Below are 12,785 nucleotides of genomic sequence, written 5' to 3'. Positions count from 1 at the left end.
TAACCCTTAATTTCTAAGGTAAGGAAAAGAAGTTTTTGCTTGCTTGTTCATAAAAGTAGGATGAGAGTATAAATTAATAAAAAGAGCAAATGAGTAGAATTAATGAGACTAGATGATATATTCATATCACCCCCATGTAATTACCTAAAATATTGGCCAACCCTTTATTTACATACTCCGCATCATAAATTTCTATCTCAGGTATATACATTCTTATATTAGCTGTACCTGTATTTACGTAGTTTGCATTAAAAATTTCCATCTTATACATTTGTTACGTTAATTATTTTAACTTTCCACTTGAGGTCATACTTAATTAATTATGAGAGCTTTAATTGAGTTATTTAGAGAATTTTATGGGTTACTCAGACTATTCTTTATTTATTCTTGCGTACGAGGAAACTTTTTGTCACCATTTATTCCTTTCCTATTTTTATCAAATTTTAAGTTGCTTAAATATTTTTCAAAAAAAATTAATGTTTTTTTTTTTACTGTTTAGGATTCTCTTTGGATTGTGGTGAGCAAAGAAGAAAGGAAGGTACGGCCGGAAGACACTCACCTTGTTCGGAGTGCTTAAAGAGTCCCCCTCTACTTCACATTAGTTCACCCTCGGCAATACAAAAATTATTCTCCCCCAAATTCAGATATATCGGAGGGGAAGGGAGCTCCCTTAATTTTTCCTTCTCAATTACTTGTCTTTCACAAAACACAGACTTCTATACATATTACAAAAAAATTTCTGCACAATATATTAAAAATTTTCTTTAGACTCCATAAACATTTATCGTCAAGCTTAGAAAGAGTAATATATGTCAAATATACTGCAAATATCATAGTACTAAGATACTATACAAGGCACAAAGCATGCAGAGTGTTTCCACTTAAGTCCTGTAGAGGGCTTTCTGTAAAAAAAAAAAGATATATAAAGGAGGACGAACATCATAAGTATCTCTGGCATAGATTTGAAATTGGTTATTGTCTCATGAGTTTTCAGATCGTAGTGATGCAAAATTAATGATTGCGCTGATGAAATATTAGTAATTGTTGTGATACAGTATTTTGATTCCACCCAATACACTTATATCCCATAAAATCCTCTACTAACTTGCAGCTTACGAATTTCAAACAACACTATTATAGCACATTTTAGTATTATTTTCGGTTTTATTGAAGATAAACGGTAATTTATCATCATGTGATTACAATCCAAGTAGGCAAAATAGGAAAAGGTATTATCTGTCCCTTAGCTCTAATCACTCTTCCTCTTAACTTTGAAGTGACCCTGTCTTCCAAATCCATTTTTTTTTTAAAGAAAAATAAGAGATATATATTCTATTCTATATTATACTTGCTTTAAGGGACCTTTTGCTAATAAGTGAAATATAATGACTAAAAGCTGCAGGCCCTATTTCTATCTTGTAAATTAAGGGATCTCTTAAAGAGGAGGTTACATGCGAGGATGCCGCGACTGTTAACCATATGTTTTGTTGAAAGTCTATTCAAATTAGTCAGAAATAGTACATGTTATGGTTTAAGTTTAATAGAGTATTAATGCTAAAAGAAATTCAGATGTGTGACATAAACATGTTCACATCAGCACGCTTTGATCACTGCTAGGAACCTGTACATGATAATTTACTTAATTGTTGCAGTTAAAAGTGGATTGTTGATATCTGGGACTAAGGCATGGTCCACTGGCATTAATCATCAAAAAAAGTTCAGTTTAAGTGGATGTTGTTATCTGATTAAGACCCATCTTGTACTAATAATTGATATTTTGGTAGGAACAACTAATAAATAATATAGTTTTACCAAATAAAGATGGTGGAACAGAATAAAGTATTATGGCTTCAAGATATTACAGTTCATAAATTCTTTGAAAATCTTGCTCCGGTCGCTTGAAAAACAAATTACAGTTCATACATGTCTCATCAAATAAAGATACTAAGTAGTTGACATCTATATAATTATCAAATTCCTTGATCAGTCAAATGGAAATACACCACCATATTCTATAGTACATTGTAACTCAACACGACATTTCTCACTACGAATGTGCTCACTATTGAGATCACGCAATAAGAGGAATTTATGAAAAAAATGGTGCACCCTGCAATCTTTACATTGATGAAATCATAAGTAAACATATAGCCGTTTAAAACTGTAACATGTAGCTAATATACCGAAACATTTAAATGACATGAAAATTTTCTCCACCTTCGTAATGTAGTAGGATGAAGTTTTACACGTAGAGTTGAAATGTCGAGGACAAAAAGGATATTTGCAAAATTGAACTTTTGCAGAACAATTTGATTATTCATGCTACTGAAGCTACCAGAAAGCGAGGAGGGACATGAAAGAAAAATGTGTAGAAGGTTTCAGAAAATTCAGGAACGATGATCCTTTGTGTTCTTCTCTTCTTACAAAATTGCAACTTGTTTGGTGTGAGCATCTTTTATGGGCATCTTTACTTTCAAGATACAACAATTCTCTCAAAGACCAAATTATCTGCACACAATCAAATTCCCTCGATGACATAGCCGATAGAATCCCTGGCAAATGCATTCAGTTCTAAATGCGTTTGATATTAGTACGGAGGTCCAAGAGTCCTGCCAGACATTTTCATAGCTAAGTTTTATGTAATCTGATAGACATTATAGCTAAGAAAATTCTTAAAAATAAAAAACTGGAAGGTTTGGTTCTTGCATGCGCTAAAATGTTCAGGGTCCTGACTCATTCAAGGAAAGAATCTCCTTCCAGATGCCCCTTTATCGTAGGACTGTTCAACTGGTTGACATACATCTCCCTGATCTAAAAAATTGCATAAATATACAAACTATGCGGAAATCGTCGTATGCACATGTGTGCACAAATATATATACGTACTAGACATTACTTTGCTTCCTAAACCCTATGTCTAAACTAGTTGAACTAGCTGGGGTGTTGCCACGTGGTTTGTTATCTACACGAAGTTCATAATTAATTAAAGATTCGCAAGTACAGATGCTCGGGGCAATGCCAAATGGCACCTTGATGACTTCCTAGTAAAATTTTATTGCCTAATGTTATTATTAAACACATCAATTTGCAAGTTGAGGAGTTTTTTAGTACTTGGGAGGGAACACAAGAAGCAATGAGCCAAGGTTAATGCCCCCTCTTTTTTCTTAGTTCTCAATATCCTAGTGAAAGGTGTTGTCTTCAAGAAAGGAATAAGAACCACGTAAGCTCATAAAACTAGTGTTTACCTCCTCAAGCATTCATTAGTATTTTCATGGTCACATTCTTTCATCACAAAGAGTATGAAATGAATGAATGAACGAAAGAGAGTGTGTGTGTGCGCGCGCTTTGTGTATAGAATAAAACCTTCATTCCTTTGCCAGTTTTTGTTAATCGTTACCTTTTCTTTTTGAGCATTTTGGCAACAAAAGGCTGTTAGAGGAGTTCTCAACCAATGACAGGTCCCCCGAGCTATGAGGCTAGTATCATACAAAGACATTAGAAAGCATATGTCAGTTTATAACTGAAAGATACTGCAGAAGAATATGGGGCTCCAACTTCATTACTATTTATGCCTTTTGTATTGTATTTAATAATAATAATAATAATAATAATAATAAATATTATTATTATTATTATTTACTTTTTTTTTTGGAGAAAAGGTCTAGGCCTAAACTTTATTGAGAATAAAGAAAACTTATTTACAAAGATGATATGCCTTTTGTATGCTATCTTGTGATATCATATTCTTCAAAAGATGTGAAGATTACCACTTGTCCAGACACTTTCGATTCAAACTGTCCAAATTATAGGAATGGAGAAAAATACTATTTAGGCAAATTTAACAAAACCCCATAAACTTTGGGGCTTGCACAAAACCCTCCAGAGAAATTGCTCTTGAACTTTCAAAATTACACTAACTCCAAACTATTGGATAACCATAAATGATGTTATCAGGTAGAGCAATAAGTTTGAAGTATGACAAATCAAAGTTTATGACAAATACTTCGCGTGAACAGCATTCGTGAGGGAGATAAAACATGAAAACCAGGTAACATTCTTAGACTTGTTAGTTGTTACTCTAGATATTAACACCATTTCTGAGATTTTCCAATAGTTGAGGGGATTTAGTTTAATTTGAAAGTTTAAGGTTTGTTTTTTTTCTAATTTATAAAGTTTGTACCCTACTATTTCTAATCAGTAATCTAATTTGTCATCTCTTTTGAGAGTTGCACACCTTCAGTTGTCTGATTCCTAATCTAGCATGAACCAGATCAGAGTAGAGTAAAATGTTTTGAAGTTATTTATTTATTGATATTTAGGCTCCCGATAACAAGAATATTCCTTAATCTGCGTCAATGACCTTTAGTCACTGGTCAACTCTAAATTACCAGAAATGAGCGTTTGTAAATTAATAAATGAAGGTTATTTATGTGTCTTTTATAGTGGGTTTTAATAATTTGATTTTTTTCCTTCGCAATTTATCTTAACAAATATAAAAAATACTTTCCATGACTTTGGTGGCTCACATCTGGGATTGTGTTGAGTCCTAGTCTAGTATGACTCAAATATGACAAAAGTTAACGGTTCTAGGCTTATTCATTTCATTTAATTTAAAAGGACGTGCTTTTACGTCTGACCCTCCTCAGACTCCACACTAGTGGAAGCCTTATGCACCAGGCAACACCCTTTTTTCAATTTAAGAAACCCTTCAGAAATCGAACAATAGGATTCTGTGTTCTGCAATTAACAGCTCATCACTAAACCAACTTGTTGGTCATTTGTGCTATCCCGAACTATATATCAGAACTTTAAAGACAGTGTCGATAAATTTGAACACTCTTCAATAACTACAGAGTTGCATATCATGGATTTCATCGGTTATAATGGATGATTCTTAATTCTTCTCAAGGATCCACAAAACAATGGTCTGATAACATTTTTCATTCCATTATGATCAATTCTGCAAGGTTCTAAACCTGAATCATGGCCAAAATGATTGATATTAAGTGACAGGGTCTAAAACTGTCTCATATAATCGAAAGCCGATATTACAATATAATTTTCTTCTTTATTCTCTTTTTATAGACTATATCAACTTCGAAATAATGTTGATAAATTAGACCTTTTCTAAGACCATGATTATGGTTCTAGATTCCTAGTATTGTTCATACGAAAAGATAAAGTTGCGGGTCTACATAAATAACTTGCAATGCAGGCAATGGGTCTAGATTCAAGTTCCAACAAGAGATCATATGGTTCTCGTTGGGCACATGAAATGCATTCAGTATCTCTCATAGATAAAGATGATAGTGTTGAGATATATGTATTAGTAGGGTCTTATTTGTAAGAGTATTTTGTAGGGCTCTATATAAGCCCAAGTGGTATTCAGTAAAAGACAAGTTTTTCATCTCAATCAATTCAATTTGGTATCAGGAGCAACAAAACCCAAGCCGTCACCTTCCTCCTAACCCTAACCCTAACCGCCGCCAACCCTTGGTAGCCGCCGACAACCCCCTCCCCGTGCCTCCCGCGCGTCGCCCTGCACCCCTTGCTGATTCCGCCAGAGTAGAGGATCTTGCCGTGATGTGGAAGACTCAGATCTGGATGTGATGTGATGGATCCAGATCTGGATGTAAGGAGGGTTCGGAGAGAGGAAGGAGAACATGTGTTTGATCTAAAGCCGGATCGATGGAGGAGATCATCAAGAAGTTGAACCTCGCGAAGGTCTCAACTTTGATGCAGCTGATGAAGTTGTCGGCTGGTGAGAGCGTGACAAGGTCACTAGCAAAATTGGAGCTCCCACCCATTGATCTGAAACCCGATGGGCCAGCTACGTATCTGAGCTGGTCACGTCGGGTGAGGTACACTCTCGTAGAGAGGAATCTGGAGGAGTACTTGACAGGTGAAAAGACAGAGCCGGATGAGGGCACTGTGGGAAGAGATGAGTGGAAGTCCACTCATATATTGGTGTACATCTGGCTTCTCAACTCATTAGTCCAGTCGATTGCCGCCACAGTGGACGGTATTAGGAAGGTGAAGGACGTCTGGGAGAAGCTGAGAAGAACCTATGATGGGGTGGGGAATAACATGAGGGTGTTTCATATTAAGAGGGAGATTAATGCTATAGTCCAGGGAGATAGGACAATGCAGGAGTATGCCACAAAGCTGGAGCACTTATGGCTGTATCATGATCACTTCTTACCTCGAGCCAGCTGCAAGGATCCAGAGTGTAAGGAGTAAGAGGCCTTTTTGAGGAGAGGACTATGGTGTTTCTCCAGGGGTTGGCTTTAATATTTGATCAGAGGACCGCGATGCTGCTAGCTCAGTCGAAGATTCCCACACTTGAGGAGGCAGTCTCAGTGATGATACGGGAGGAGAGTCGCATTAGGCTACAGGCTGGGACAGGTGGACTTTCAGGGGTGAGGTCAGCACTGACAGTCTCCAACTCAGGTAACACTAGATTCAAGGGGAAGACTCAGCAGTGCTACAACTATGGTGATGTATGTCATCTGAGACATGCTTGTCCTAAGTCATCCAAGGAAGGAAATTCGGGTGGACGTGGACAGGTTGGAGGTCGTGGTCATGATCGTGGTGATCGACGAGGTGGAAGAGGAGGCAACCGAGCAAATTTGATGGTAGCAGAGGGAGAGGAAGAAGCTGATGTTGTCTTCACTGAGGAGGATCAGGCGCTCCTGGAGGTACTTAGGAGGAAGCAGAGAGCAGCAGGTGATGGAGACAAGAAGAGTGGGATTGAGGAGGCATCCACTTTGTTCTTTCCCAGAGGAAACAACTGCGACTTATGCTCATCCGACCAAAGGTACTGATGACACACATGCTCTTGCTTCTATATCTCCTACTAGATCATCAGAATGGATAGTCGATTTCGGTGGGTCTCGACATGTGACAGGGAATGCTAGTGAGTTCTCATCATACACTCAACTAGCATCGGCTGATAGCATCCAGACTGCTTATAGTACATTTCAACCTGTGGTTGGTAAGGGTATAGTTAATTATACAGGTTCTGTAACTTTGTCCAATGTTTTGCATCATCCTTCCTTTCTAGTAAATCTTTTATCCATTAGTGTCATCATACTTCAACTAAAATGTATTATTTCTTTTGACATTCTCAAGGTGATCTTCCAGGAGAAAGGGACAGGACGGAGACTTGGGACTGTCACGTGGAGTAGTGGACTGTGGTACCTGGATTGTGAAGGGTTGGACTCAGCATTGGTGTCTATGGTTGAGAGAGCCGGAGTAGGACCTGAGATGAGTGTTGAGGATGTGTTGATGCTCCATCACCAACGCTTGGGACATTCATCCTTCAGTGTTTTAAGTAGGTTGTATCCATCTCTATTTGAAAAAGCAAATAAACATAAACTTATGTGTGATGCATATGAGTTTGAAAAGCTTACTAGAAGCTCTTATGTTAGTTCTGGTCATAGGAGTTCTTGTGCATTTAACCGGATACATTCTGATGTTTGGGGGCCTTGTTCCATAAGTTCTATAAATGGATATAAGTATTTTGTTACATTCATTGATTGCTTCTCTCACGTTACTTGGTTATACTTGATGAAAAATAAGAGTGATGTGTTTGGTTTCTTCCAAGACTTTCATAGGTATGTTCATACTCAATACGGAGTAGTGGTGAAGGTATTGATGTCTGATAATGAGACAGAGTATACCAACAAAGCACTTGGGGAATACTTGTTAGCTCAAGGAATACAGCATCAGACCACATATGCATACACACCAGCTCAAAATAAGGTAGCGGAAAGGAAGAACCGACACCTTCTAGAGGTTGCTAGAAGCATGATGATCTCCATGAATGTCCCAAAAATATTATGGGGGCAAGCAGTTCTGACCGCAACTCAGTTGATCAACAAGATGCCCTTAAGAGTGCTGGAGTGGAAGTCTCCGTGTGAGATGTTGAAGGGAAATAATCGTGGGATTCTTCCATTGAAGGTGTTTGGTTGTGTGTGTTTTGTGAAGGACAACAGACCATCCGTTGGGAAGCTTGATCCTAGAGCGGTGAAGTATATCTTTGTGTGAGATATTCTGCTACACAGAAGGGGTATGTTTGTTGAAGCCATGTAGAGAAGAGGCTGTTTATGAGCATGGATGTGCATTTTCAAGAGTTCGAGCCATATTACACCCTGGGGGTAACTTCACCCTTTGGTGACTCACCTAATACTGGAAGTATGAGGCGAGAGGGGGAGAATGGTGAGAGTTCGGTGAAAAATATGGAATTGATTTCTGTATCAATTCCTTGGCATGGAGGATTGGTTGAGGAGCAGAAGAATGAAGAAGAAGAGAAGGAAGAGAAGACAAGAGGTGTTAGGCTCACGGCTCAGGGGGAGCTACTTATGTATAGTAGGAAGGGGAAGCAGATTGAGGGAACGATATCTACAGTGCTACTGGTGCCATCAAGTCCCTTGTCCCGGTTTACCCCGACTCCTGAGACACCCACACCACCCCCAGATTCCTCCCACACATGTGATATCATTCCTCTTCTTACTCCTCCTATTCTAATGTAGGTACGGAGGACTACTCGCAGCAATACGGGACATCCTCCCGATAGATATGATTAGGATCTTGCCCAATTTGTCTCATATTCTAACATATCATCTGCACATGGAGCATTCATTGCATCTTTGGACTTTGTTACTTTACCTAACAATTGGCAGGTTACTAAGAAGGATCCAAAATAAAAAGCGGCTATGCACGAGGAGCTGGGGGCTCTCGAGAAAAACCGCACATTGGAGTTAGTAAAGCTACCACAAGGAAAAAGAGCAGTTGGATGCAAGTGGGTCTTCACTGTGAAGCAAAATCCAGACGGTCAGATTAAGTGCTACAAGGCACGCTTGGTGACAAAAAGGTACAGTCAGACATATGGCATTGACTATGATGAGACTTTTGTACCGGTAGCGAAGATGAGCACCGTTCGGACTTTGATCTCTTTGACAGTGAATGGTGGATGGAAGCTGCACCAACTAGATGTGAAGAATGCATTTCTTTATGGGGATCTAGTGGAGGAGGTGTACATGAATATACCACTAGGATTTGGCACGAATCAGACAGTGGGCAAGGTCTGCAGATTGAATAAGTCTCTCTATGGGCTAAAGCATGAAATAGTAGTTTTTCATCTCAATCAATTCAATTGATAGCATATAGAAATAGTATTCAGTAAAAGACAAGTTTTTCATCTCAATCAATTCAATTGATAGCATATAGAAATAGTAGTTTTATCCTAAAGCATGAAGGATGTTAAGACTACCAAACATTAAGTTCATAGTTTAAGAAGCTAACCAACAACTCCATTGGTTGAAGTGGTCATTGTCCTCAAATTGCGCCATAATTTTGGGAACTACAAAACCACATTATACTAATCATTTTCCAGCACACTGGCCACAAATGAAGGCAGTATCAGAATAAAAGCAGTTTGAATAATGCAAATGAAACATTTTTTATGAGTACTGAAATTAACATAACCTAGCCACTTATGGAAAATACGAGGTTAACAGAAATTGCGAGATATAGAACTATGTATCGTCTGCAACTCCATCAACAATCATGGTTCCGTAGAATTTGAAACCAACATGCATGGAAAGGAAATATATTCGACTAAAGAAAGGGTAGATAAAATTTGTTCCTCGTTGTAGTATAACATGTTAACTTGGCCAAATTAAGAAAATTCAAGTGGCTTGAGCTCTTTGTACTTGAGATGAAAGAAAGATTACGGCAATCCAGTACTAGAAAAGTTTTCAGATAAGTCTATAAATTAGGAAGTTTTAAATTCACATGATAAATTTCTCGAGAATACACTATAAGTTGATATGAAAAACCAATTGCAACTTAGCTGTCAATATACAAAAGTTCTCTCAAAACCAATTGATGCTGATATAATTTGCCACTTGTTTGGTGTTAATAAGTTTGGTATCTTAACTGTCAATATACAACAGTTCTCTCAAAACCAATTGATGCTAATATTATCAAATCCCCTCATGAAGCCAATAGAATCCCTGGCAAATGCAACTGCTCAAAATGCCTGAGAGATTTTTATGGAGCTCCGTGAATTCGACCTCACATTTTCATACTTCCATTTATATAATTGACAGCCACTAGAGCAGAATAAATTCTTAAAAGAAAATTTGGAAGGTTTGGCTCTTGGGATCCATTAAAATGTTCACATTCCTGAGTCATTCAAGCAAAGCAACTTCTTCCATATGCCCCTTTGTCTATATTTCTTTCTTCTAAAAAGATTACATGATCTACAAAATCTTCAAAAAATACATGATACGCACATGCACATGCAAACACATATGGTTACTAATTAGTAGTTATTCTCTAAACATTACATAATTTGCTATCTAAACCCTATGGCTAAGCTAATTGAACTAGCCTGGGATGTTGCCATGTGGTTTGCTACCTTAACAAAGTCACAAAGCACATAGTTAATTAGATATTCTCAACTAAAAGATGCTTGGGGCAGTGCCATATGGCATGTGGACCTCTTCCTAGCAAAACTTCATTGCCTATAATCTTATTAAACACATCAATTTGCAAGTGGAGGAGTTTTTTTACACTGGTAAGGGGATAACAAGAAGATATTCGCAAAGGTTCGCAATGATGCCCCACTCTTATTTCCCAGTTCCAGCATTATATAAGCTCATTAAACTAGTGTTTATCTCCTCTGTCACTCCTTACTATATTCGCATGCCCACATTCTTTTCATCAGAAAAGAGTTTGAAATGAAAGAATATGCGTGCGTTGTACAGAACAAAGCCTTCACTCTTTTGCCAGCTTTACCTATATCTTCTGAAAGATGGCGACAAAAGGCTGTCAGGCTTGTTCTCAACCAATGAAAGGTCCCCCAAGAAATGAGGTCGGTAGTATAACAAGAACATCGGAAGGCGCAGTTTATAACTGAAAGATGGTGCAAAAGAGAGTAGTGGAGCTCCAACTTCACTGCTCTTTGTGTCTTCTTAGGTTACATGCTCTGGAACTGCAAACCCTATCCTTCCAAATTGTACAAATTAAAAAAATGGAGAAGATAATATTTATAATTATCATCTTCTATGACAGTCACACATCAAACAGCCAGCTATTTGATTCCTGATCTAGCATGAATCAGATCTGAGTAGACGTGTACGTTTTGAAATTATTTAGTTACTGATTTACTTTTCGAGATTTAGGTGCATCATTCACACCCTTCAAAAACTGAACCCTAGATTTCCACGCTCCACGAGTAACCCTGCATCAATAACATTTTTTGCATTCATTCTACTCTAAATTCTCAGAAATAAAAATGGTTAATAATAAACGTAGGGTTTTTATGTATTTTATGCTAGAGCTCTAACTATGGTATTCTTTGCAATTTACCAAATAAATACAAACAATATTTTTGATCTGTCATCTTTCTTGATGGTTCACTTCTCGGATATTGCTTGCCCTAATCTAGTATGACCTGGGTCTGACAAAAGTTACTTGTTCTGGATTTATTTACTCTATTAATTTTGAGAATATCTGCTTCCAGCAAACCTGCAGGGATCAAACCACAGATATCTATCACTGCAAGCAAAACTCTTATGAGTGCAGCATGCAACTTGTTTTTCATTGTTCTATTCCAAATTACTAGAACTGGAAATAGACAATCTCAATAAAGTTGAGCAATATGTATTGGTTTCTAATCTAGCATGATCCGGATCTGACTTCCTAGGGCATTATGGATGATTCTTTATTCTCCTCAAGCCAATGAAACAAGGAGGTGTACAGACCAAATATAGCATTTTCTGTTCTCAAACTAGGATCAAGTCTACAAAGTCCTAAACCTGAACTTTGACTCAAAAGATAGATATGAATTTTACATGTTTGACCGAGAGACATGTTCTTAATGATGGCGAAGTAATGAGGGATGAAAATGATTCTTATAGCCAACCCATAATATTCAAATGTCATTTTCTTCTCTATTTTTCTTTTCTTTTCTATCTCTCTACACTAGCATGAAAAGATATTGAGTTAGACTAATTCCCATATCCATGGTTATGGTTATAGATTCCTAACTGGCACTATGGGAGATGGGTCTAGACTCTAAAAGCTTATTGGGTCAAAGATTCAAGTTCCAATGACTGATCATAGGCTCTGATTGGTCGATGCAGGCCTCCCTAACCCAATATTTTAAACAGCCAAGTACATTCAACAATCTTTCATAAGTAAATATAGCATATAAGATCAATAGTTCATAGTTTTACAAAACATGTAGGTGATTAAAAGTACCAAAAAAATGGCATTACATTCCTGGGTTAAGAACCTCGGCAGCAACTCCATTGGTTGAAGTGGTCCCTGTCCTCAAACTGCAAAGCACCATTGAGAGCTACAATGCAGACTTGCATTTCAATAATCGTTCCTCCAGCACACTATCCACTCATATGGGACTAATCACTATAAATTAGTAGCCACCATCATTTGAATATGCAACAGGACCATTTGTGGTGGTGCTAGAATAACATAGACCAGCCTCTTATGGTAAATACTAGGTTAGCAGAAATCGAGAGATATAAAACTCTGTTAAATTTGCAACTTCGAAACACAATCATAATGAAGAACTTGAAGCCAGCATGCGTGCAGTTTAAGGAAAAAGATTTGATGAAAGAAAAGGTAGATAAAATAGGTATTTAGTTGTAGTATGATATGTTTACTTGGCTTAGAGGCTAGAGCTCTTTGTATTTGAAATGAAGGAAAGGTCACAGCAACATTGTACTAGAAAACATTTCAAATTAAGCCTTAGA

At 37.5% G+C, this 12,785-nt stretch overlaps 1 protein-coding gene across 1 annotated transcript; it reads left to right on the top strand.

Moving 5' to 3' along the window:
• The first annotated feature begins 5,688 nt into the window (after nucleotides 1-5,688).
• LOC109827322 lies at nucleotides 5,689-6,240 on the top strand. The gene has a single exon (XM_020394313.1). It carries the CDS (start codon nucleotides 5,689-5,691, stop codon nucleotides 6,238-6,240), a length of 552 nt encoding a protein of 183 aa, XP_020249902.1.
• The last annotated feature ends 6,545 nt before the right edge of the window (nucleotides 6,241-12,785 follow it).

This window comes from Asparagus officinalis, unplaced genomic scaffold (assembly GCF_001876935.1).
Source record: "Asparagus officinalis unplaced genomic scaffold, Aspof.V1 AsparagusV1_Un145, whole genome shotgun sequence".
In the NCBI taxonomy this organism is placed as follows: Eukaryota; Viridiplantae; Streptophyta; class Magnoliopsida; order Asparagales; family Asparagaceae; genus Asparagus; species Asparagus officinalis.
The sequence above is the reverse complement of the archived record's forward strand: the minus strand, read 5'-3'. Positions and strand labels throughout refer to the sequence as shown.